A 27,973-nucleotide genomic window follows, 5' to 3' on the forward strand; every position below is an offset into this window, starting at 1 on the left:
TGACGCTAGAGAAATGTACCCTATATGCACCCACTCAGAGTTACTGTACATACATGCAAAATATACATTTATGAAGCACTTGATGAACAGAAGTTTTGGGCTGCTGACTTTGGTGCTTCTGGGTCCGTGTGTACGCCATGCACACGTTTTTGTTTATTTTCTTCAAACAATAGTCAAGTAAATTAATGATACAGTGAGTGGTTCCCTTCCAGCAAAATCCATCATCCAGATGGATTCCACTGTTTTACACATAATAAACGTCAAAATGAGTCTGTGACCTGGTTTCAGTTTGACATCTATGCAGTTGGGCAATTGAATGCTAAACGGATTGATTTGAATTCTCTGTCGATTTAACCAAGTTTCGCCAATTAATATTCAAGTACCTGGTTGCTACACATCCACTCATCTTAGTGAAAATGGTTGAGTCACAACACAGGCGTGTCTTGTGCAAAGCTTTTGCATCACCTGACAGCCTCACATGAGCTGAAGAATAAATGGCTTCAGTTTATTTTTTGGAAGAAATTCTCGAGCATTTCGTAACCAGAATTGTGCCGTGTGCAGGCCCATTTCAGGGAGGATGACTTTGTAAACATAAACTTTCACACACAAGTGCATTTACGGGTTTTGAGCAAGTGACCAGCCACCGGCGGCGCAAAATCATACAAATGCAGTACAGCGGAGCCTCGGGTTACGAATGACCTGTTTTACGAACAAATTGGGTTACGTCCAAAATCTTCGTCGAAAAAAATGACTTCTAATTTCGTATTATTTTCGTTCTGCGAACGGTCTTGGTATGAATGAACGGAAGGATCTATGCTGTGCTTCTCTTTGCGCTGCATGAGCATCATTGACTCTGTACATGCAGTAACCAATACTGTAAACTGAAAACTAGTTTTCTGCTCAGCGGCGTAAGGCAGATAGCTGTTCTTGGCAGAAGTTCCGCCTCCACATCCTTGATCATCCAATCACAAATCTTATAGCGTTTGAGTTCAGAAATCATTTTATTTTCATCAAAAAAATACTATTTACAATATTTACGTTATTTATTGAATTGTAGCATCTCTTTAATTAAATCAACGAACAGTAGATGTTGGCGTAATCATGTCAAAATAGCAATCAGAGCGAAGTCTCAACTGCCAAGACCAACGAGAATAGCTTTAAAAAAAAAGGGCATCCTGGGCATTTTTAAGAGAAATTATCTCAAAGAAAATAGTGACGTAATATTCCCTCACAAGGCATATGCAAGTGGAATCTCCACACAATGAGCCTTGCCCCCCCCCCCCCCCCCACGCTTGCGTTGCCTGTTGCCGCCACAGTTGCTTAAATACCCAGACACCACCTCCACGACCATCGCCCATCCTCTCAAGCGTCACACGGTTCCAATTAAAGCACATAAACCGTGCGCCGCCACCGCCGGAACGTGTGTCGGCAGACAGGAGAGCCACGCACGTGCACACGCACATGCACGTGCACACATCACATCACATCCCATCACAGCGCCGCCACAGTCAAGTGGGGTCGCGCGGAATGGCTTGAAATGAAACAAGACGGATTCTTTTTTCGGAGAGGCTGATGAAGGATGAATTAGTGAGTGTCCGACTGCCGGCGCGTCTTTTGCTGCAATGCTGTCTTCGCAGGTGTGTGTTGGTGCGTGCACGGCGTTATTTCTCTTGCGAACTGGAGCGAGAGTCTGATGTCACACGTGCTTCGTCGGAGGAGACGGGGCATCTGCAAGCTGGATTCGGTGGAGGATGCTGCGGCAAGTGATACACAGAGGGCTCAAGGCTTCCTTCTACTGGTTAGGCTTATTCGTTAGCAGACACCCCGTTTTCTTTCTCACCGTGCCCGCGGTTCTCACCATCATTTTCGGATCTACGGTGCTGAGCCGATTCAAGCCTGAGACGGACCTCGAGTTGCTGGTGGCCCCGACGCACAGCCTGGCAAAGATTGAACGAAGTCTGGCCAACAGCCTGTTTCACATCGACCAGTCCAAGCACAAGCTGTATTCGGATTTGCACACCCCGGGCAGATATGGCAGGCTGATCCTGTCGGCCAAGTCCGGGGGGAACATCCTGGAGGTGGCCGATCAGGTGCTGCGAGTTCACAAGCAGGTGTTGGATTTGCGGGTCAATTACAAAGGATTCAACTATACGTTCGCGCACCTCTGCGTGTTGAGCCACAGAGACAAGCGCTGCCTCCTGGATGATATCGTCACCATCTTCGAAGACATCCGACAGGCGGTGCTTTCCAACAGCACTTTCCACAAGGTGCCCGTCAGCTACCCCAACACGACGTTAAAGGTGAGTTTGGTGCCCTGCAGCAGGCCTGTTCTTAACCTCTACTACCCTCTCCCATCCAAAATATACTAGAGAGAGAGAGAGAGAGAGAGAGAGACCCCGCGATGGTGCAGAATGCAAATATGCGTGCAAGTGCCGCGATTTCTGAATGAATGCAGCATTTGCTTCGTGGCGGGCTGCATTGCTGCGTACAGTGTGGCCATGACTGTACACGAGGGAACCCTCTCCATCACCCAAACATCGGCAAGAGCTTTTCTAGGTGTGTTAGTGCAGGTGAATTGATTGGCTCCACTGGGCGTTCAGCTCTCTCCACACACACACAAACACACACGCGCGCGCACACAGGGATATCCTCGTTCTTTCTTTCTTTCTTTCTTTCTTTTTTTCATGCAGTGGTTCCCTCTTGCCATCTCCTGGCAACACATGCAGCATGACATGACTGCAATGGCTAAATTGACTCCATCAGAATTCCTTTTCCATTTTCGCTTTGTGCCCTTGCACTACACGCACGCAGCAATGCAATGCAGCCGGGATTACGCCATTTATAACAATTGCTAAGTGAATAAAAGCCCGTTTTTTCGGTATAGGTAGCAGTGTGACTTGTGTGCTACTTGCTGCATGATTGTGCTGCATTTCTTCAATCATTTGTAATTTTATTTACTTTTAGTTCCCTTCACGACACTTCTGCTGTGGAAAAAAATATGAATGAAACAGTGCTACTCTCCAGCAAGTGTTGGATTAAATAGACATGGGTGCATTCTATGTACAGTGTAGGAGTAATTTTCTGATCATTTGATCAATAAAGGTAAAGACACACACACACAAAAAAAACTAATTCATCAATTTAGCCGTCTTGGTTTTATATGGGTAAACGTCTCCCATTGCTGCGGATACAAGTGTATAACTAACTAACTACTCATTAAACCCATTACGCTCTTCTCTTTAAAAAAAATCGTAATAACGGTAAAGACGTGCAAGAGTTCTGACACTTTCAGAAATTCATGCATATTCATATTCATTCATATCTCAGAAATAAGGCCCTTTATTTTTCTCTCTGTCTGATATTGTGTTAATGCAAAATGGCTGCCTTATCCTGGCACAACTTGCAGATCCCTCTTGTTTATTGCAACAACATAGTGAGGCTCTCTACGGTGGCATTAATGGTGAAGACAAGTTGTGTGACAAAGACAGACCATTTGTAAAAAAATAAAATAAATTGAACTCGGACAAGATGCATTTATGTTAGTTTTTATGGAAAATGTGTATTTAGCAATAGGAGAAAAATCCTATATATTAAAAATGTAATTAGCATCTTCAGAAAACATGTTACTAATCATCAAATATAATTTCAGACACCTAACTGTAAAGACATTTAAAAGTTTGAAAAATATAACTTTTTTTTTCCTTGGAAACCATTTTGATATTTTTAACACTAACACTGGTTAGCACATCTGCCTCACAGTTCTGGGGACCGGGGTTCAATCCCCGGCCCTGCCTGTGTGGAGTTTGCATGTTCTCCCCGTGCCTGAGTGGGTTTTCTCCGGGCACTCCGGATTCCTCCCACATCCCAGGTAGGTTGATTTAAGACCCTAAATTGCCCGTAGGTGGGAATGTGAGCGCGAATGGTTGTTTGTTTCTATGTGCCCTGCGATTGGCTGGCGACCGGTTCAGGGTGTACCCTGCCTCTCGAAGATAGCTGGGATAGGCTCCAGCAGCCCGCGACCCTTGTGAGTATTAGACTTTACACCGATGTTATCGGGCTGATTGATATCGGCCAATATTTAGCATTTTATGCTGATCGGCTTTAATGTCATAATTCGCAGATCCGCATTAATCGGCTCTGCAAAAGACATTTACTCTGCGTCGCCATCCTGCACAGTATATTTGAATTCCAAAGCTACTTTATTTTTAACCTTGTCGCACATCTTTTGACGTAGTATTGGAAATATCTGACGGCCAATAAATTTATTTAAAAAAAAAAAAAAAAAAAAACATGTTGGCGGTGTGGAACAGACAACACGTAATGCTACAGACTACAAGGCAAATTTGCTCTTTCACGATTGCACTGTCAGACTACTGTAATCAAATCTTGTATTCCGATACCACCGCATCCCGTTTTTTACGATCATTGGTTTTATCTTGTCAACTCAAATGCGACCGGATACACTCATTACCGTGACGACGACAACAAGAGTGGAGCGTGCCGACTGTATTATGAGGACAAAATGGGGGAAAACGTGTGTTGGTGGTCACCGGTGCTTAGGACCGGAGAGGACGTTCGTTTAAGGCTTGCTTGAGGTATGTTCACGTACTTTGAATAGGATACGGCTCGCAAGCCAGGCAACAGAACGTTATGTAGCCTAGCAAGCTACTGCTAGCATGAACGGTTGGACGAAAACATGTCGCCATTCTGTCGAATCATGCTCTAAAGTTTCGGTGTGGGTGAAGTAATTTAATTAAAAATAAAGTAATTTAATTACAGTAAGTTAGCACCAATTATTTCTGTCATGTTGTAATGTTGGTTTGACCTGACTGATTAGAATACACGATCTGACTAGAGCAGTGATTTCCAACCTTTATGGAGCCAAGGAACATATTTTACAATAGAAAAATCTCACGGCACACCAACAAACAATAATGTAAAAAAAAGTGGATACATTAATTACTGTATTTACTTCCTGTCATCTAATAGAAGACCATTTATCATTTGTTCTGTCTGTCACTATGCCTCACTGGCATAAATAGAGGAACAAAGATACATTATTTATTGTACGTATAATTTTTTGAGCAATTAAGTATACAAGTAAATTAACAGGTCATTTAAATAGACACATTCCTCCATCTTGCAATCGGATCGGTGATCGGTTATCGTTGTTTTCAACTCACTGATTGGTGATCGGCCCCAAAAATCCTGATTGTGTAAAGCCGAGTGAGGATAAGCAGTAAAGAAAATGGATGGATGGATGGATGAACCATATGGACTTTTGCACAATAATTAATCAACCGTTTGGATAACCTCCATAAATTCCTTGTACATGATTCTTCTTTTAAATACATTTCTTCTTCTTTCATTTCATCAGATTGAGGAAAGCCTATCTCTGTCTCAGTGTGGTCCATAAAGACGAATAGGTTGGATACATGGTTGCTGTCATTGAAGAACATTCAAGCCCATCCATCCATCCATTTCCTACCTCTTATCCGAGGTCGGGTCGTGGGGGCAGTAGCTTTAGCAGGGACGCCCAGACTTCCCTCTCCCCAGCCACTTCCTCCAGCTCTTCCGAGGGGATCCCGAGGCATTCCCAGGCCAGCCTATCCTGGGTTGTCCCCGGTGGGACGTGCCCGGAAAACCTCACCCGGGAGGCGTCCGGGAGGCATCCGAATCAGATGCCGCAGCCACCTCATCTGGCTCCTCTTGATGTGGAGGAGCAGCGGCTCTACTCTGAGATCCCGGATGACCGAGCTTCGCCCTCTATCTCTAAGGGAGAGCCCGGACACCCTGCGGAGGAAACTCATTTCGGCCACTTGTATGCGGAATCTTGTTCTTCCAGTCACGACCCACAGCTTGTGGCCATAGGTGTGGGTAGCAACGTAGATCGACCGGTAAATCGAGCACTTCGCTTTTCGGATTAGCTCCTTCTTTACCACAACGGCCTGATACAAAGTCTGCATCACTGCAGACGCTGCACCGATCTCCTGTTCCATTCTTCCCTCACTCGTGTACAAGACCCCAAGATACGTGAACTCCTCCACTTGGGGCAGGATCTCATCCCCGACCTGGAGAGGGCACGCCACCCTTTTCCGACTGAGGACCATGGTCTCAGATTTGGAGGTGCTGATTCTCATCTCAGCCCCTTCACACTCAGCTGCGAAGTGCTCCAGTGAGAGTTGGAGGTCACGGCTTGATGAAGCCAACAGAACCACATCATCTGCAAAAAGCAGAGATGCAATTCTGAAGCCACCAAACCAGACCCCTCTACGCCTCCCCTGCGCCTAGAAATTCTGTCCATAAAAGTTCTTCTCCAAGTCCACAAAACACATGTAGACTGGTTGGGCGAACTTCCATCCACCCTCGAGGACCCTGCCGAGGGTGTAGAGCTGGTCCACTGTTCCACAGCCAGGACGAAAACCACACTGTTCCTCCTGAATCTGAGATTCGACTTCCCGACGGACCCTCCTCTCCAGCACCCCTGAATAGACCTTGCCAGGGAGGCTGAGGAGTGTGATCCCCCTGTAGTTGGAACACACCCTCTGACCCCCTTCTTAAAAAGGGGGAACACCACCCTAGTCTGCCAATCCAGAGGCACTGTCCCCGATGTCCACGCGATGTTGCAGAGGCGTGTCAACATCCAGAGCCTTTAGGAACTCCGGGCGAATCTCATCCACCCGAATCTCTTGCCACCAAGGAGCTTTTTAACCACCAACCGCGCCCCATCCCCACTATACACAGTGTTGGTGGTGCACTGCTTTCCCCTCTTGAGACGTCGGATGGTGGACCAGAATTTCCTTGTCTTTTTCCATGGCCTCACCGAACTCCTCCCATGCCCGAGTTTTTGCCTCAGCGAACACCAAAGCTGTATTCCACTTGGCCAGCCGGTACCCATCAGCTGCCTCAGGAGTTCCACAGGCCAAAAAGGCCCGATATGACTCCTTCTTCAGCTTGACGGCATCCTTCACCGTTGGTGTCCACCAACGGGTTCGGGGATTGCCGCCATGACAGGCACCGACTACCTTATGGCCGCCTCAGCAATGGCCGCCTCAGCAATGGAGGCGCGGAACATGGTCCACTTGGACTCAATGTCCCCCGCCTTCCCCCGAGACGTGGGTGAAGTGCTGCCGGAGGTGGGAGTTGAAACTCCTTCTGACAGGGGATTCTGCCAGATGTTCCCAGCAGACCCTCACAATACGTTTGGGCCTGCCACGTCGGACCGGCATCTTCCCCACCATCGGAAGCCAACTCACCACCAGGTGGTGATCAGTTGACAGCTCTGCCCCTCTCGTCACCTGAGTATCCAAGATATGTGGCCGCAAGTCAGATGACACGACCACAAAGTCGATCATCGAACTGCGACCCAGCGTGTCCTGGTGCCAAGTGTACGTATGGACACACTTATGCTTGAACATGGTTATGGACAATCCGTGATAAGCACAGAAGTCCAAGAACAGAACACCGCTTGGGTTCTGATCGGGGGGGCGGTTCCTCCCAATCACGCCCTTCCAGGTCTCACTGTCATTGCCCACGTGAGCCTTTAAGTCCCCCAGCAGAACGATGGAGTCCCCAGCGGGAACGCTCTCCAGCACCCCTTCAAAGGACTCCAAAATGGGTGGGTACTCTCAACTGCTGTTTGGTGCATAGGCACAAACAACAGCCAGGACCCGTCCACCCACCCGAAGATGGAGGGAGGGTACCCTCTCGTTCACCGGGGTGAACCCCAACGTACAGGCGCCGAGTCAGGGGGCAATAAGTATACCCACACCTGCTCGGTGCCTCTCACCGTGGGCAACTCCAGTGTGGAAGATAGTCCAACCCCTCTCGAGAGGACAGGTACCAGAGCCCAACCTGTGTGTGCAGGCGAGCCCGACTATATCTAGTCGGAACTTCTCAACCTCACACACCAGCTCGGGCTCCTTCCCTGCCAGAGAGGTGACATTCCACGTACCTAGAGCCAGCTGCTGTAGCCGAGGATCGGATCGCCAAAGTCCCGACCCCTATAGCCCCTCCCACAGGTGGTGAGTCCATGGGAAGGGGGACCCACGTTACCCTTTCGGGCCCCATGGGTGCAGGCCCGGCCACCAGGCGCTCGCCTTCGAGCCCCACCTCCAGGCCTGGCTCTAGGCAAGGGAAAAAGTCTTCCTGAATTGTTTGTCATCAAAGGGGTTTTTGGAGCTTTGCTTTGTCTGGTCCCTCACCTAGGACCTGTTTGCCATAAAGTCCCAGACAACTTAGCTCCGAGGATCATTGGGACACACAAACCCCTCCACCACGATAAGGTGACAGCTCAAGGAGGAGACATTCGAACCCTGGTCTCTCAAATAAACTCCTTTGGGATGAACTAGATCGTGAGCTCACATCAGTGACCTGACCTCACAAATGTTCTTCCAGTTGAATGGGCAAAAATTTCTCCAGACACAAGTCTGCAAGAATGGAAACATTTCTTTCTTATCAGTTCTTGTAGGTTTAATAACCATATGTTCTTATTCTTTTGTGCGTATCGTGTGTCAGATGCTTTTTTTCTTAGCAGGATGGGTTGTAACTTGTAGTGAGATGAGTGCTTCTCACACATTGGCATCCGATTTTAATTGTTATAAATAGAGGATTAATTGTCCTTCAATTGGCTGGCGACTTGTCCTGGGTGTCCCCCACCTCTCGCCCATAAATCAGCTGGGATAGGCTCCAGCTCACCTGTGACCCGAATAAGGACAAGTGGTACAGAAAATTGATCAATGGATGCATTGTCCTGCAACATGTTTTTTCTCAATTGCCTGGCTATGAATAGGACCATCTTTTGTTTTGCAATTCATCATTTCTTAAAGTTTCAGTGATCACATTCTGCACCTTTATAATATATTGTTTTGACTTTCAGCTTGTCCCATCATGAGTCGCCATAGCAAGTCACTCGCATTAGCTCTTTGCCGTAGTTTTTGCCCTTTCTAACACAATACTCACATTTATCTGCGCTTGGGACAAGGAATCAAACATGCGCCGTCTGCATGAAAGGCACGACACGACCAGTGCCTGCACCTTGAAACAATAATATATATTATTCAAACTTTCCATTGGTATCATCTGTCTACTTGTATACTTCATTGGGAGACCTAAAATTAATTTAAAAAAAAATTAAATAAAAAAAGAAATATGTCCTTCTGCTAGTCAGCTAAAAGAAAACTAATTGATCACTAATTTGGTCCATGCAAAGCAAACTCATAGTCCTGCTGCCCTACTGTTATGCTCCATTTGTAGCATTGCCATCATACTGCCTGTTCATGCGTTTTCATAGACTTGTGAAACGTCGTTATTACTGATCTTATTACAGTTGGGCGATATGGATATATGAGGAAATATCCCAAGGACAATATTTATTTTTGTAAGGTGTATCAGAAAACTTCACCAGCAGCTAATATACATGCATCTATAGCTTACTGGTTGTCCTTTATGTAATTTTGCTTAATCATGAAACAGGTTTGTTCTATTTCTGACTTAAGTGGACTTAATTTTCTTTCAAATTATACAATTTAAGCGTCTCAAGGCAATTAAAACATGATTACTGCGAGTTATACTGTGAGATGCTATTGTTTAAAGGCGAAGGTTGCAGTTTCAAAACTGCTACCAAGATTTATTCGAGTCTACCAAAGCCACGCCCCTTACAGCTGCTACACCGGTAACATTACTTATTTGTGATGGAATGTTACTGTAACATTTAATGTTATCATTTTGAAGTTTTACTTTTTGGAGTGTACAATACATTAAAAATCAAAAAGAGGTTATCAACCTTCCTGTTGAGCAGAAATGTTACTTATTTTGTGTCAGTTCTGAATCCTCTTTGGTCTTTGACTGATGAATGACAAATTAATAAGATTATGATCAACTTCTAAATAAGCACTGTACCTATTCTATCAAGAAAATTAAAACATTGGTGTGATCTCAGTAGTGTGTTTGTGGTAGGTGGTAGGAGGGCTAAAATTTGGAATGATTAACCTGCATGAAGGCGCCTTTAATCTATTCCCACAAGATAATTTCAACAGATGTTCTGCTGATTTATCTCTCATGTCATTTGTGGTTGCAGCAGATTCAAAATGGATCATGCACACACAGCCCCATGTGTCCATGTTCACGCAATCATGAACCAAAGCGCTCACGTGTGTGGTTGCAAACGAATTCACGGGAGCCACAGACACACAAAACACCAGATAATTGTTGTAATATATTGTACTTTTGCTGAATTGATCTCATTTATCGTGGGGATGACAGTCTGTTCCAGAAAACCCCGCAATAGATGAAATCTGCTAAATTGTCCAAAAATTTACTCCATATTTATATAGATTTTTAAATTTCATATATGCAGTTCAATGTCAATGTGATACTTTAGAGATGTGCATTTATTTAAGTGTCCACAAGAGGTCACCATCAACATACTTTATACAAGCGCGTGCCTTTAATGGGCGGGTGTGCTCTGATTGAGTGAAATGAAAGTCAACCCATGCAGACATGCGAAAGACGGGCAATTTGTTGGCATTAGGCAACGTGCCTTACAGTGACTGTCTCTGCTTCCCAGAATTCCTTGTGATGCTCTTTTTTTACTACAGGTTGTTGAAAATCCAGCTAAACATTGCTCTTTTCTTGCATTTGTTCCATATTGTTGTCGCAAACAGTTCCATATTTTTCTATATTGTTATGAGTGTGTGCATTAGTTATACTGTACATCGGGCTACGTTAATATTTGTGAATTTATTTCATGAAACTCTCTGTGGCATGTGTGTTAACCAATGGTATTCAGGTCATGTTCACTGCGTTATTAAGCAACTTGGTAACTTACCAAGTGTGTCAGTTGAAATGGCTCAGTAGAGAGCCTATTTGTCTTTATATGAGTCATTGCTGCCACATTATAGTCAAACAGCCAGCAATGCTTAGTGAACCAAAGATGTGCAGGTGAGTAACCGCACTATACTCTTGAAGAAAAAACCCTGCAATGCACTGAATCTGCAATAAGCGAACTGCGATATTGTGAGGGATTACTGTATACATATTGAATATGTAACCGAGATCAGCAAAGGGAGTGAGCTTTGTGTGAAGTTGATGCTTAGCAAAGTTCACAATCACATTTGAGGTCTTTTTTAGGGGCACATTGGTTCCACGTATGTAGCACTTTGTACACATGGCGCAGCTTACAGTAATTTGTTGCTACCCTTCAGTTAATGAACTGATGAGGCCTTTCCAAAATACACATTAACACAAAGCTTCTGTGGGAATGTCGTTTGGAAAGATCAGACAAAACAGGAACTTTCTTTTTACTCACATCAGCCCTATATTTATAGATGCAAAAATTAAGCATACAAAGAAAAGAACACTGTACCTTTTATGAAACATGGAGGAGGCTCGGTTATGTTCTGGGGCTGCTTTGCTACATCTGGCACAGTGATGTCTTGAATATGTGCAGGGTACAGTGAAATCTCAAGACTATCACAGCCCTCAGAAAGCTTGGTCTTACCCACAGGTACAGAGGTAAATTACATATGGTTAGTGGTGTTATGGCGTTGTTAAAGATATCATGCATCACCTTTTTTCTTCAACACTCATGTAACCATGGAGAGCGTTTGCTGATATCTAACACAAAATGAGTTAAACATAAACAGGTAGAATAGTGAACCTCTCAACAAAATGACACGTGGTCAGGTGAAGTGTGATGTTGGTCTGTGGTTTCATCCAGCATGCACACCACAAGCAACCGGCCAATGGTTAATTAATGTTTACCGATTACTTTCAAACAACAAAGTGAACATATGGCCATACTCGTATGTGAGTATCTGCTGATACCCATTAGGGCACTTTCAAAGACTTACAGCGCAGGCCTGACAAGGACGCATGGCGCCATTCTACTACCTCATTAGCGTGGTATTTCTTTACATCATGTCATCCACAAAGGTTGAAAAAAGTAATGAGCCTATATTGACATGAATAGAAATCACTGATAAGTTTTTTCAAATGGAAAGGAAAAATGCGTCACAAAAATAAGTACTCAAGTAAAGTACAGATACCTGAAAAATCTACTTCTCTCAGTATATCAGTATAGACCCCCATTCTCTTTCAATGAATCATACAACAGGAGGTGAGATGCAGTTGCGGCATGCAGCAGGTTAGTGACAGTTTAAATAATTGTGACTAGAGGAAGATGGGAGAGCGGATGAGGCAGCAGTGCTGGCTGATAGCGTTTAGGCTATGAAGGGCTATAAATGTCTGGGTCCGCTGTCCATGTGTGTCGAAGGCAATAAAAGGAAGTCAAGAGCAAATAAATGACTATGCACTCAGTGGCAACAGCATGTGCATGATGCGATTCATTACAAACATGTTGTCTTTTAAAAAAAACTAATTTAACCATTCTATTTTAGAATTGAGTCAAATATGTTATGCAGTGAACATACTGAGCACGGTGACCTCTGCCAAAGGCAAAAAGCAGAAGGCGAGATTTTAAATGGTTAGTTACCTAATCAGCAGCAGAAGGCAAAAATACAGAGAGAGGATCCTATTATTTTTTTCACTTTTTTCATAGTGCTATTGAGGTAATCAAAATATTCAATTTAGACACAGTTCTCGGGATCCAGTACAGTTCTGTCACTGCAAACGACAAAGCTAAATTGTCCATTACGATTGCAAAGGCAGAATATTTGACACAGGTCTTGAATTGGATATATTGTGCAATTGGTCATAAAGACAAACAACATGAGCAACAAGAAAACAAAACTACAGAAGCAAAGCAGGACAAGGGAGGTAAGCAATACAATAATACGGTGTATTCCTTCTGCTTCTTCTTTTCCTTTCGGCTTGTCCCTTTAGGGGTCGCCACAGCACGTCATCCTTTTCCATGTAAGCCTATCTCCTGCATCCTACTCTCGAACACCAACTGCCCTCATGTCTTCCCTCACGACATCCATCAACCTTCTCTTTGGCCTTGCTCTCGCTCTCTTGCCTGGGAACTCCATCCTCATCATCATTCTACCAATATACTCACTATTTCTCCTCTGGACGTGTCCAAACCATCGAAGTCTGCTCTCTCTAACTTTTTCTCCAAAACATTTAACCTTGGCTGTCCCTCTGATTAGCTCAGTTCAAATTTCCTCCAATTTGGTCACTCCGAGAGCGAACCTCAACATCTTCATTTCCGCCACCTCCAGCTTTGCTTCCTATTGCCTCTTCAGTGCCACTGTCTCTAATCCGTACGTCATTGCTGGCCTAACCACTGTTTTATAAACTTCGGCCTTCATCCAAGGAGAGACTCTTCTGTCACATAACACACCTGACCCCTTCCTCCACCCATTGCAACCTGCTTGGACCCGTTTCTTCACTTCCTGACCATTTCTCTTCCCATCGACACCATGGTAAAACAATTTAAACCCTGCCCCTAAACTTCTAGCCTTGCTGTCTTTCCACCTGGTCTCCTGGACACACAATATATCAACCTTTCTCCTATTCATCATGTCAACCAACTCCCGAGATTTTTCCTGTCATAGTCCCAACAAAGTCCCCACATTCAGTTCTAGGCTCTGTGCTTTCCTCGTCTCTTTCTGCCAAAGAACCCGCTTTCCACCTCTTCTTCTTCTTCGACTTCGACACACAGTAGCTGAATTTCCACCGGCGCCCTGAAATTCTTTGGATGAACGCTCATATTTGTTGGCAAAGTTTTAAGCCGGATGCCCTTCCTGACGCAACCCACTGCATTTATCCGGGCTTGGGACCGGCCTACAGTTTCCACTGGCTTGTGCCCCCCATAGGGCTGCATTTCTTCTTTCTGCTTCTGCTGAACCTAAATACCCAGCTGATTGTCATGATCAGCCGGTGCGGCGCAGGAGGCTCCACCCACCAGCGCTCACCAAGGTGACGGAAACAGAAAAAAAGGCAAAACACAGGGAGAGAGGCATAAAAATGTTACCATTAATATTCAATGTGATGTGTACACAATCCAACCCCTTGTGTCGGTTCCACCTGCTCCCAAACCCAAACAAACAAACAAACAAAAACAAAACAAAAAAAACCTAAAACACCCGCAACTGTATTTTTTCAAATTACAAACATAGTCAATTGAAATTTCAATTTGTCAGAAACGTACACAGGGTATGTGCAACCAACTTCTGAATTCGCCAAAACAGGTCGCAGCACTTCCATCCGGCTTGGGTAAAGCTTTATTTTAGCGAAGCCTTAACGCAAGAGAGAACTGGCGGAACTATAAAAGTCTACAATTTGTTTTGTTTTCCACAAGGTGTCGCCAAGAGCTATCAAAGAGGATAACATCCGATGTTTAGGCTTTCGTTCATGTTTACAGATATCATATCATATTTCTATAAAAAATAATACATACATGTATTTAACTCTTGTCCAAAGACACCAGCCCTAAACAAAACAAAATTTTAGCAAGATGGGGTTGAAGCCATCATGTCATGAACCTGCTAGTTCTGCTAGTTTTTGCGGCATACTCTGTAAGTCCGCTAACCTGTTTTCCATGTTTGGTCACGTGACGTTCCGGATAAAGTGGGTTATTTATCTACAACAAATAATATATCTTTCTTCATCTAGCTATGCAAGTGAGGTATAGTGATTGGCGGAACAATTAAATGCTCTTTCACTAGATGGCAGAAGGTACACCTACCGTGTGTACCCACCTTTATGCTCACTGAAACAGGTGAGCATAAATTTACATACACAGATTTCACACTGAGTATGTAAATTTGTGAGTGCATTGAGAGGAGATCATTATTATTTCAGTATACATACTTTTTGTGACATTTTCATTTTATGGTTTGCCACAAGTTCTTCTCTTTTGTAAAAAATATGTGCCTTGTCTCAATAATGGTTGAGAAACTGTTGTTTTCAGGATACCACTGAAATAAAAGGACTGTTACCTTCGGAACAGTTATAACTCAGATCACCTGTGGATAGCAAGGGAAGAAACAAATATTCCATGAACAGATGTGATTTTGATTTGAAGGAATTCAAACTAGAAGTAATCTTGGTCTGAGCCAGACTTGGGGGTAAGGTGGCCATCTGCCTCTTATGGCTTGAAATTGATTAACAAAGCTGGGAAAGATAGGGGAGGGATTTGAACCCAGCACAATTTAACTGTAAAAAAGATTTTGAAACATTCATAGAGTTGCAAAAGAGCAGATCCCTGACAGGCTGGGCCTATAGAAGTTTACTACAGGTCTCATTTAAGAAAAGTCTGAGCTCTAGTTACAATGCGGTGCAACATCGGGTTCCGACTGTCCTGGTTTACAAATAAATCGGGTTACGCGCAAAAACTTCAAAAAGAAACCACCTCGATTTACACACTACTTTGGATTTGCGAACTGTGTTGCAAGGATACCTGTAGGTTGTGCTTTTTCTTACGATAAGTAAAACTACTGGCGATAGTGTTATTAGAAAGCTAATTATGATCATTGTCCAGCGATTGGCTGGCGACCAGTTCGGGGTGTACCCCGCCTCTCGCCCGAAGATAGCTGGCATAGGCTCCAGGACGCCCGCGACCTTAGTGAGGATAAGCGGTACAGGAAATGGATGGATGGAGGATCATTTTGAAAAAAAAGAATGATGTCTTTTTGTTAGCTCGTGTTAGAAAAAATATTTTCTTTGATGATTGGTGACAGTTTTGGGACATTAAACCACATTTATGATTGCTTGGGTTCATGAGGCTTGCAAGGATGTGGCACTCGCCCACCGTGTTTATACCATTTTAATCGATGACACCCTAATAAATTGGAGATTTTTCAGCGTATACAATAAGCAATAAAACATAATTTTGGGTCGCTAGCTGCTGTTCATGTGAGATAGCTGTTGTTCAAATAAGAGTAAAATAGTATATGTCAGCAATATAAGGCATAATACCAACTTGAATGAAGCAGTGTTTGGAAACTCCAGGAAGTTTTTTTCCCCCCTGAAAAGTTGTCATTTTAATGGTGAGTGGATTCCACCAGACAGCTATGATGTATAAAATATGAGTTAATACTACCACCTTTATAGTATAATAAATTTTCCAACAGCGGCTATGCAGTGAATTTGGTGCAGTGAAAGAGCAAACACTTATAACGTCCATAAAATCCTAAATATTGGGGTGATCGTTCTGATATTTTCAGAGGTTGAAGTGGGCATATAAGTAGAGGTCCATATACATTTTGGTGACAAGTGATTGCAGTTTTGGCCGGCCGCAAGTCTCGGGGGCAGAAGAGGCTGGAAAGGGGAGTACAGTAATTTAAGGAAGAGAGAAAGAAAAAAGGAACCAGCTGGGGTGACTCGCTGTGCTGGCCATGCCCACTCACAGCACACCGTCTTGGGATGCGAGTGCGCTGACAACCAGCTGAAGAGGACCAAGGTGGGAGGAGCATTACGTGGCGCAAATGAAGCAAATGCGCACGTTCATTGTGTCTAAAGTACTTCAGCAATCAAACTCGTGCGAGGGACACAAGGCTAAAGTTCGTTTTGCGGCCGGTGTCAATGTAGCATAAGAGTGTGCAATCTTGTGCAACGAGATTCTTCCTTCCTCGATAAGATGTAAGGAAAACATTTTGTCGTACAGGTTATATATCATATCGTTTATCATTCTTTTACTGTATATATCACAATCAACTTTTTTGGCCAAGTATGTTACAAGACACACGAGGAATTTTTCACCAGTAGTTGGAGCCACTCTAGTATAACAACAAGCAGCCAATATGACAAAATATACATTTAGGACATTTAAAAAAAAAAAAAAACACACACATGGTGAGTCATTGAGCAATACTGATATAATGTGTCTTCAAGCACTTTAGAGCAGTTTAAAGTGATTAATTGTGCAAAGATCTGGTACAGTGACGATTGTGCAAATGGTGCAGAGCTCTCAAGCACACGAGTGGCAAGTAGTAATCAACAACTGGATGCAAATATTGCAGCATGATAAAAAAGTGAGTGCACGAATAAGGTAGAAGTGCTCCAACAGAGATGTGCACAATTGGCAGCATCTTGCAATGAAATAGTAAGTTAGTTGTTTAAGAAGTTAATGGCAAGAAGAAGCTGTTGGAATGTCTTCTGGTTTTAGTTTGGATTGTTCAATAGCGCCTACCTGAGTGAAGGAGCTTGAAGAGGCGGTGACCATGATGTGGAGGGTCCTAGAGGATTTTGCATGCCCTCGTTTTACTCCTGGCAGTCCTCAAGAGTGGGTAGGTGGGTACTAGGGTTGGGCATCATTTGAATTTGAGCGATTCCGGTTCCGATTCCAGTTCTTTATTTCGATTGTGATTCCAAACGATTCTCGATTCTGATTCTTTTTGGGGGCTGGATCCAAAAACTTTGCATGGTTTAAATAAAGGGTGTCCAAATTTTGAACATCCATTTTCTTAGCAGCCCCCAGCATAGACTAAAATGAACATTTGACTCTTGGTTCTTTATAACAACTATCAATATCAAACCTATGAACTAAAAGGCAATGTGCGTGGAACTAACCCTCCATCCATCCATCCATTTTCTGAGCCGCTTCTCCTCACTAAGGTTGCGGGCGTGCTGGAGCCTATCCCAGCTATCATCGGGCAGGAGGCGGGGTACACCCTGAACTGGTTGCCAGCCAATCGCAGGGCACATACAAACAAACAACCATTCACACTCACACCTATGGGCAATTTAGAGTCGTCAATTAACCTACCATGCATGTTTTTGGGATGTGGGAGGAAACCGGAGTGCCCGGAGAAAACCCACGCAGGCACGGGGAGAACATGCAAACTCCACACAGGCGGATTGAACCCCAGTCCTCAGAACTGTGAGGCTGACGCTCTAACCAGTCGGCCACCGTGCCGCGTGGAACTAACCCAATTGACTTAATATTCATTATTTAATGTTTCAACTAAACGTTAAATATAGCATTGCTAAATATAGTTATTTGGGACTGTTTTATTACGTCAAAAGGTTTATATGTGCAAGTTTGAACTCGACTTCCTGTTTTTAAGCTTGTAGTTGAAGTGTATGCAGTGAAACTCAGCATTTTGGCACGAAAAGTAACTTCACACGACACGTGTGAATTTTGAAAACGAAAGTAATGGAACCAAATGCTAAAACACGTTCCTTTCCCTACCCACCGATGAGGCAAGGTTAGTGTTTGTGATAGTTGCTAGTTTGATCTTTGGGGAAGTTTCGGGCGAAAGGCGGACTACACCCTGAACTGGTCGCCAGTCAGTCACAGGGCACATATAGACACGGACAACCATTCGCACTCACATTCACACCGTCACTGAGTGGGAACTAAACCCACGCTGCCTGCACCAAAGTCAGGCGAGTGTACCACTACACCATCAGTGACGGGTTTTAGCTCAATATTAAGCTTTTTTTTTTTCTGTCATCAGCTCTTACGTTGGTTTGAAGACTAAAATAAATCCTAAAAAACATCAGTGCAAAGGTGCAACCAACTGTTTACCTTGGTAACTGTCTCAATGTTGGCATAGACATATTTTATTGTTTCACTCACCCTATTGACTGAGAGTTTGACTTCACTGAAGTTCTGTGCGGTGTAAGCTGAGGCTCAGAGCGGAAGGGAGCACATCAGACTTCTACACTTCATGAAAGCCTCCTTTGCACAATATAATATTGTTCCAAGTGTTGCATTGAGGCTACTGGTAATTAATTTTAACAAAGTTAAGACACACTTGTTCGCCGCCTCCGTTGTGCACAACCACGTCTTCGTGCGCATTCTTCTTCGTTGGTTTTCGCCACTCTTTTTCGGGTTTGGCGGACTGTAGGCATCGAAACTGGGAACCAAATTTTTTTAATTTGAAAGATTTCAGGAGAACCGGAACGTTAGTACCGGTTTCAATCGGTTCTTGATGCCCAACCCGAGTGGGTACCGCTAATTTTTTTGGCAGTCTTGACTGTCCGTTGCAGTCTGATTTTGTCCTTTGTGGGAGTACCAAACCAGACTGTGATGGATGAACACAGAACTGATTCAATGACTGCTGTATAGAACTCCCTCAACAGCTCCTGTGGCAGGTCACGCTTCCTCAGAAGCCATAGGAAGTACATCCTTTTCTGGGACTTTTTGAGGATGAAGTTGATGTTGGTCTTCCACTTTAGATCCTGAGAAACTGTAATTCCCAGGAACTTGAAGGTCTAGACGGTTGACACAGGGCAGTTGGACAGCGTGAATGGCAGCTGTGGCGAAAGAGGCTTTGTGAAGTCCATGATCATCTCTACCTTCTTAGGCGTGTTCAGCTCCAGGTTGTGTTGGCCGCACCAAACCTCCAGCTGCTCCACTTCCTGTCGATACGCAGACTCGTCTTTTCTTTGATGAGGCCGATGACTGTGGTGTCGTCTGCAAACTTCAGGAGTTTGACAGCCAGCTGCGTTGAAGTGCACCCTGAACTGGTTGCCAGCCAATCGCAGGGCACAAACAACCATTCGCACTCATAATCACAGCTACGTGCAATTTAGAGTCTTCAATCAACCTACCACGCATGTTTTTTGGGGATGTGGGAGGAAACCGGAGTACCCGGCGAAAATCCACGTAGAACATGCAAACTCCACACAGGCGGGGCCGAGATTTGAACCCTGGTCCTCAGAACTGTGAGGCAGATGTGCTAACCAGTCGACCACCGTGTCACCGCTTCTGGATGTTATATTAAAAAAAAAAAAAAAAAACAGGCACTTGAACATAGGTGTGTAAGGTTTTTATATCCACTTTATATTCTGCAGGCTACAGTGCTGTCACGGCATAATTTAGCTTTATCATAATTTATCTTTATGCCATATGATTTATACAAAGTTGACTGTGTAACAGCACATTGTGGTAGCTTGCTAGTGAAGGATTAATACACTCAGCAAGAGTAATAAGAGCTAAGAATAATAAAAAAACAAAACAGACATTGCTATGTAAAGCAAGTTAATATCACAAGTGAGTACAAATTGTCCAGTGCAAGTGAGACTCCATAAAGACAGGAAAAGCATAAATTGTATATTCGCATTTGGAGGCAGCACTTTATCACCACTGTCGCATTACACTTGTCAGTTAGTGTGTGGAGCGCGTATGTGGCACATGCAGCAGGCACATGACCGAACACAAATACCCCCGCCCACAACTTTATTGAGCAATCAATTGGGTGCCATTTATCAAACACTGCAGCTCCACTTTTTTGCTTTGTCTGGCTTTGACACAATACAGTGTACGTTTCCGTGTCGTTCATCTACCTGTCGCTTGAAAATAGTTGATTTTTGCCCAGCCTAACTAACAAATCATGGGTTGATCAAATTTAGGTAAGTAGTGGTATTATGTGAATTAGCCTCACTTTTATGTGTAAGTATGGCAAAACTCAGAACGGGTTGCTCACCGACACATTTTCAGGTTGTTGTTTTTTTCAGGCTGCAGGATAATTGATTCTAAAAAAATTCGATTGTGACAGCCCTAAATTAATTGATTATTATTCAGTTACGGGTACGGTCCGTAACAGGTCAGAAAACAGGAAAAATGTTGATCATTGTTTTCCAAAGTAAAAGCAAATGTTGCACTTTGATTAAACACAAAGATCAGGCTGGTTTCAAGGAGGACTACGGAAAATCTGAGAATATTTTACAGTTGATAAAATGAAAGTCCGAGGATTTTAATTTTAACAAGGGCTCTAAACAATGAATCGATAATTATTATCAAAATAAAATCAAATAATTTGATACTTGATGGTGTGGCTTGGAAATGTCTGCGATTGGCTGCCACTTGCTTTAACGAAAAATGCATATTTTGATGGTGAAAGCTCATGTGCTATGACATGGTAATTTTAGATTGGCCGTTCATCTGCTCCATATCAACGCTGTTCGCCACGAATTCAAATTTTGAATTGCTGCAAAACCAGTGGCTGACGCTCCAGTAGTTGCCAAGCCTCACACACTGTGCGACAGTTCATTCGGTTTTGGCCACATCGCTCGGTTTGTCGGCCTAACGCAACATGTCTGCATTAGATTGGACCCTCAGCTCGAGTGTAACCCCGTCATAATTAACTATTTATCAAAGGTTAAAAGTGAACCTTTCTTTGCAGTGTTCAATATACCTTTATTTAATTTTGAGAGGTAGAACATTCTAGTTAGCATCATATACATCTAAGGTCCTACCTGCTGACATCATCCATTGAAACATGACAAAGATTCAGCCAACAATCACCTCATACTCTCAAAGCGTGTACCTGTGTATTGTTTTCCAACACTTTACTGAACTTGCCCTGGAAGGAGTGTAATTGTAATGACTCCATGCACTTGCTTGGTTGTGTACTCAAATAGGTTTGCATTACATCATCTATTTCTGTCCCCATCTTTAAGGAGTTAGTAAATCAGCACAAGAGAAATTAGGGATGTTATAATACAGTCATCTTTTGCTGTTCAACAAAGCACTGAAATATGAATCAGTAGTTTGGTGAATGCTCACTCCCATGTCCTTTATACTGCTTGCAGGATGGTCGAGTATCCTTCATTGGTCATCAGCTGGGAGGCGTGTCCTTCTCGCCCAACAGCCGGGACCAACAGGTTAAGTTTGCCCGTGCTGTCCAGATCACCTACTACCTCCGCAACAAAGGACCTGTGGTTCAGGATGCCATTGCAGAGCGCTGGGAGAATGAGTTCTGTGCCCTGGTCAGTCGGCTATCTACTGCCGAAACACCTCATGGACCAGACCAACTCCACATCCACTCCCTCACTTCCTTTAGCTTGTGGCGAGACTTCCATCAGACAGGCGTGCTAGCCAAGGGGGAGGTGTTGGTTAGCCTGGTCCTGGTGCTTCTGGCCGCCACCATATCCAGCTCCATGCGGGACTGTTTGAGGGGGAAACCCTTCCTGGGCCTCCTGGGGGTGTTGACCATCTGCATTGCCAACGTGACAGCCGCAGGGATCTTTTTCATATCAGATGGGAAATTCAATTCCACACTCCTGGGGATTCCATTCTTTGCTATGGGTGAGTATGGGAGTGCGTTTCATTTGATTTATGTCAATGTAATGGTCAATTGAGGCATTGAGCCGATAATGTCAAAACAGGAGTCAAGTTCCTGCTTTTGATTTTCTATCAATATTACGCTATAGCTATGAATGCGTGTCTATTTTTACCCTGCGATTAACTGGCGACCAGTCCTGGGTGTAACCAGGCTCTCCTCCAAAGTCTGCTGGAATATGATTCTTAGGAATGATTTGGGTGGATGCAATTGTACAGGAGCTCATTATGTCCTTTCCATCAATATATCTCCACTGTATAGCAAGTTCTGAGGTGATGATTGACAATTAAAAACAATAAAATAACGTGATTAAAAAGTTCAGGTTGAAATTAAACAGCAACACTATGAAGATCAGGGGAATCCAAACCGTGCTTTGGGCATCGGTATTGTTTATTATTGGAAAAACCCACTCATATAGTTTTATTTTATTCACAATCCATTAAAAGCATGTCTCTTCATCTATCATTTCCTCTCTGTTATCTTCTATAATACATAAAGTATAGCGTGCAGTCCTCCCTTGTACACCATTAAGGTCAAAGGATCCCCTGGGATTTCACTTTAGCCCTACTGCAGGATTGGTGACGTCACACAAGTTTTAGTAAATTGTGGGAAAATGGAGGCTTAATGAACTTCTTGTGACCAAGATGGAGGAAATGTAATGGAGATTGGGTAAAAAAAAAAAAAAAAAGGGGACCTTAGAAAAGGAGAAATAAGCAAAGAGGAAAAATGGTTCGTAATGTATTGGGAATAAAAACACGAGTCCCTCGACATACAGCGAGGGAAAAGGAGAGAAGAGGCAATGCAGAAGGAGACAGGCAAAGAGATGGCGAGGACTTGATTAAGTCTATAATTTTATGTGACAGGACCTTAGAGACAGCAGATGTCCACACTCCTCCCTGGAGCCCCTGACTGACACACACTCCTTCTATCACTGTATCAACGTCACATCAGGGTTGACAACTGAAATGGATACAGTTTTTTGTTTTTTTATCCTTACTCGAGGGCCCAATCTACTAGTCTGCCACCCTCACATTGAGACTTCACTGTATATTCCTTATTTTCCTATGTTATTAGTTATGAGAAATTCCACCAAGGGCTAGCTATTCAGAACATCTTGAATTTGGCCTAGTTTACTGAAAACAGTTTCTACTTTGGTGTTAATGAGTTAGCCTGCAGCCACAGGAATATGTTGACTGTGAAGGTAGAATTTAAATGTTTTTTTTTTTTGTTTTTTTTTGCTAGAGCTCAGGGAAACATTCAGTTGCATTATTCTGCATTGTGTGATTCATTCGTGGTTGTGAAGACCTCAAGAATAATTATCTCAGGATGTGTCCTCCTGGCTGTTTTGATAATAACAACTGGCATGTCTGATGTTTTCACCCATACTTGTTTGTATTTTTCCAGCATAACAAAAAAAAAACTTCCACAATCAATTTACAGTTGATAGGTTACTTACTTTGTAATGCCACCTACAGGACCACAGGGGCGGAGCCATTGAGTGGCCGCAAGACACCAAGAAAGCATTTCACCTGCACCCACTGTTAGAAATCCCACATTGTTTAGATATTGTAGTCATTTAAGTTATGTCTGAGTGTGGAATGTCCTATGGTGTGAGCAGTCTTTGAACATACCTCGTGCCAAGTGCAAGTGAAGTCATCCGTCCATCCATCCATTCTGTAACGATTCTCCTCACTAGGGTCGCGGGCGTGCTGGAGCTTATCCCAGCTATCTTTGGGCAAGAGGCGGGATACACCCTGAACCAGTCGCCAGCCAATGGCAGGGCACATATTAACAAAAAAAAACATTCGCACTCACATTCACACCTACGGACGATTTAGTCATCAATCAACCTACCATGCATGTTTTTGGTACGTGAGAGGAAACACACACAAGTAGCTGGAGAAAACCCACACAGGCACGGGCAGAACATGCAAACTCCACACAGGTGTGGCCAGATTTGAACCCAGGTCCTCAGAAATGCGAGGCAGACATGCTAACCAGTTTTTCCCACCGTGCCGCGCGAGTGAGGTCCGTGTTTTTATTTTTGCTTCTCTCGACACAGCTACTGTATAACTGTGCAGTCAAACTTTGCAGTTTACCTGTATTCTAAATGTGTTGTATCTACCGTAATTTCTTGTGTATAATGGGCACCCAAAGTTAAGCTAAAAATTCTGGAAAACCCTTCTTCCTATATATAATGCATTTTTGCAATGCATAATTTTGCTTCTTCCCATATGATCAAAACATTAAGTATTATCTGTATTTCGTTAGTTTTTGTAAGAATTATTCTGAAGTTAAGCACTTGATTTGAACACATCATACTTTCAATGAATTTACATGCTCTTATTTAAAAAATTCACAGCCCTACTTTTATTTAGTAAATGAGAAAACACACAGTTGTGCTCATATGTTTGATTACCCAGACAGAATTTGTAAGATGTGTACAATTCTTTACGAAAACACAAAGGACCAGGCGAAACACATTTAATTTTATTTTTATGGGATTCAAATTAAACGGTCAAGCTTTTCAGAAAGGCATTATCATTAAACAGAACATCACCATAAAGAAATGAATGATGGTTGTTGTTCAGTCATATTTAAAATAATAAAAATGAAAAAAAAAAATCACAAATTTTGCCAGGGTATGTAAACTTATGAGCACAACTGTACATACAGTATATGCAGTCATACGTATTCCTGTCATATTGGAATGAAAGTGTAGGCTACACCTTTCTCATAACCTCTAGATGGTGGCATATATTAAAAAGGGTGACAGTCTTTTTCATTTTCTCCTATACCTATGTGTAATGCGCACTATTGACTTATATTTAGAGAGAAATGCGTATTTCAGTCTTTTATCAAATGTACAATTTTAGACCAGTTTTTCAAGTTACATACAAGAGTAGGATACATTGATAAAGGGTCTCACTAAAAAGATCTGAACATTGAGTTTGTAACTTATCGTGATAGAAGTTGTCCAAACTCTGTTGACTGTTGATGCCCCACCAGCCCCGTTTGGATGTCCCCCCCACCCCTCCTTCCCCAAGGTGAACGCTAAGTACTTGCTGGTACATATTAAATGGGGAGCAGTTCAAGGTGCTTTGCAACATTGTCTTATTCACCTTTTCAAACAAATAATTCATCCACAGATGGCAGATGATGTAATGCAAGGTTCTGTCCAGCACATGGAATGATTAGTGGTGCAGTGAGTTATTCAAGGACACTAGTTTCTGAAGGAGTCAAAATACTAGCCATTCTACCTTGTGAACCATGAAAGGATTTTATGTCCGTCTATACATGGATGTTGTTACTGTGATCAGCATCACAACTTTTAATGCAATGAAGCCAATTGTAATTTGAGAATCGTGTACTGAGGTGCGGCACGGTGGACGACTGGTTAGAGCGTCAGCCTCACAGTTCTGAGGACCAGGGTTCAATCCGCGGCCCCGCCTGTGTGGAGTTTGCATGTTCTCCCCGTGCCTGCGTAGGTTTTCTCCGGGCACTCCGGTTTCCTCCCACAGCCCAAAAACATGCATTAATTGGAGACTCTAAATTGTTCCGTAGGTGTGAGTGCGAATGGTTGTTTGCATGTGCCCTGTGATTGGCTGGCAACCAGTTCAGGGTGTACGGTGCCTCCTGCCCGATGATGGCTGGGATAGTCTCCAGCACGCCCGAGACCCTAGTGAGGAGAAGCGGCTCAGAAAATGGATGTACTGAGGTTTTGTCTTGAGTGCATGCACTGTGGCCTGAATGAATCACAGAATCATTCCATTGGATGCATTCTGTTGTCAACTCTGTCTGAGTATATAGACCACAGATACAGAAGTACATCAACACACAAAGCAGAATAATAAATCGAAATCTTTTTTTTTTTGTCATTGCACAGCAAAAGAAAAAAATTGTGCTGTCACTTTCTCATCTTTAATATGAGCTGACTTCATAAGAAATTATTGACAAAGCATATAAAAATAGCCCATTGGAACTAAATATACCTTTGTAAAAAGCTTGATTGGCGATGAGTATTCCTGACTCTTTAAAAATGCAACACTTTGTCACTCCAAGATGCTATATTTAGCGATATTTAATCCTTTTTAGATGCCACTTCCTGCAGCATGTCCCATTAAAAATACATCCTCACTAGGGTTAGCGGGCGTGCTGGGGCCTATCCCAGCTATCTTCGGGCGAGAGGCGGGGTACACCCTAAACTGGTCGCCAGCCAATCGTAGGATACATATAAACAATCAACTATTCGCACTCACATTCACACTTACGGGCAATTTAGAGTTGTCAATTAACCTACCATGCATGTTTTTGGGATGTGGGAGGAAACCGGAGTGCCCGGAGAACACTGTTTGTTTCTATGTGCCCTGCCCTTGGCTGGCGACCAGTTCAGGGTGTGCCCTGCCTCCCGCCCGAAGATAGCTGGGATTGGCCCCAGCACGCCCGCAACCCTAGTGAGGATAAGCGGTATGGGAAAATGAATGAATAAAATGTGTCTTTATCTAGTGGTCTTTGTCATTGCAATTGCACCTAGCATTTAAACAGTGGTGTGCAGACCTTTTATATCCACTGTAGAGCTGCCTCGTTCCTGTTTTTTTGTAATCTCTGCCTGGTGAGCCTATTGTGCTCTTTGTTTAACAAGTGGAAACAAAATTGTATAAGACAGTGTCTTGGGGCTGAATTTGCCTTAATTTACAGTATATTACTCATTATTTAAGATATTATTTAGCTTTTTTGCTCCATATATGTGCTAAAAAAAACTGATAGTGGGTCCAAACAGGCCAGTCAATGTCACTGTCCACAATCCACAATGTTCTTTCAAAACAAAACTATTTTGTCGTCATTTTTTTCCCCCATAAGGCCTTCCCAGTTCCTCTTTACAAAGTTCTCTAAGCCTGGAAATATACGCAGGTATTTTAAAACCATCCTTTGCCAGGTCAGGTTTTTAGTAGAACAAGAAGGCCTGTGGGCCACACCCCAACAGCAAGGCCTTCACTCTTTAGTTCACCTTGGCTGAGAAAACAACAGAAAAATTATTTTTTAAACGTTGACTTCTTTTTGGTCTTCAATTTTAAAAAAAATAATCAGTGTGAGCAGAATAATTAAAAAATAATATTAATTCAAATCTGTTAAAAACAAGCAACACACACAAAAATTTTCTGAAGGAGGTGTTCCAGGGAGAGTGGATAGTGCACGTCCGTGCACAACCCTGCCGTACACCTCAATTTATTTTTTTAAAAAGCACACATGCTCACACCTCTGCCTGGTATCCTGAGAGTACCCGATCTTGGAAGCTAAGCAGGGTTGGTCCTGGTTAGAACTTGGATGTGAGACCATGTAGGAATGCTGGGTGCTGGCGTTCAGCAAGGGGGGCAATCCACCTACTCCTGTAAAAAACCTACAGATTGCAGAAACTACATGCTCACATTACTAGCTTTGGTCAATTTAGTGTTTTAATCAAGCATTGTCAGCATATGTCAACTGTGGAAATGAGCCAAAGTACCACAAAAACACAAGAGAAAGCATGTAAACTTCACGTTAGAAAGGCCTGAATCTCGATTCAAACCTATAACCTCCTTGCTGAGTACCTTCACCTTGAAGTAACTACTGTCTATGTTAAACATTAAATAAAAGCTTAAACGCCATTTTGACAATCACCAGGCAAAGTTCCTTTGGGACACATCCTGGTACTGCCAGGTACTATTTCTAATACCTGGTCAGCTAAGATTCCCACTGCAGAGCTGATACCACCACCAAATCGAGCACATTTCTCCTTGTAGCATTTTAGGATATGCAGAACGGAAGGCTGAAATGTTCAAACAATATATACAATCCACACATTGCAGTACAGTGCAGATGATACAAGAGCAAAAATATATAAATGAATAAATAAAAATACAAGGAACAAAAGCAACCTTGAAATGTTACCCAAGAGTAGAAAGAAAAGTTATGTTTTCATATGCACAGGCACTAATAAATTGCTAAAGTTTGCAGTT

General features: G+C 43.2%; 1 protein-coding gene across 1 annotated transcript in view; it reads left to right on the plus strand.

Annotated features, from left to right (window-relative positions):
• The first annotated feature begins 1,309 nt into the window (after positions 1 to 1,309).
• Positions 1,310 to 27,973, plus strand: part of ptchd4 (patched domain containing 4) — a 38,262-nt gene continuing 11,598 nt past the window's right edge. Inside the window, exons 1-2 of the mRNA XM_061754770.1 lie at positions 1,310 to 2,300; positions 21,448 to 21,943. Coding sequence (XP_061610754.1) covers positions 1,752 to 2,300; positions 21,448 to 21,943 — 1,045 coding nt within the window. The 5' untranslated portion in view covers positions 1,310 to 1,751. The remainder of the gene's footprint in view (positions 2,301 to 21,447; positions 21,944 to 27,973) is intronic.

The sequence above is a fragment of the Phyllopteryx taeniolatus genome, chromosome 18 (genome assembly GCF_024500385.1).
Source record: "Phyllopteryx taeniolatus isolate TA_2022b chromosome 18, UOR_Ptae_1.2, whole genome shotgun sequence".
Lineage (NCBI taxonomy): Eukaryota > Metazoa > Chordata > Actinopteri > Syngnathiformes > Syngnathidae > Phyllopteryx > Phyllopteryx taeniolatus.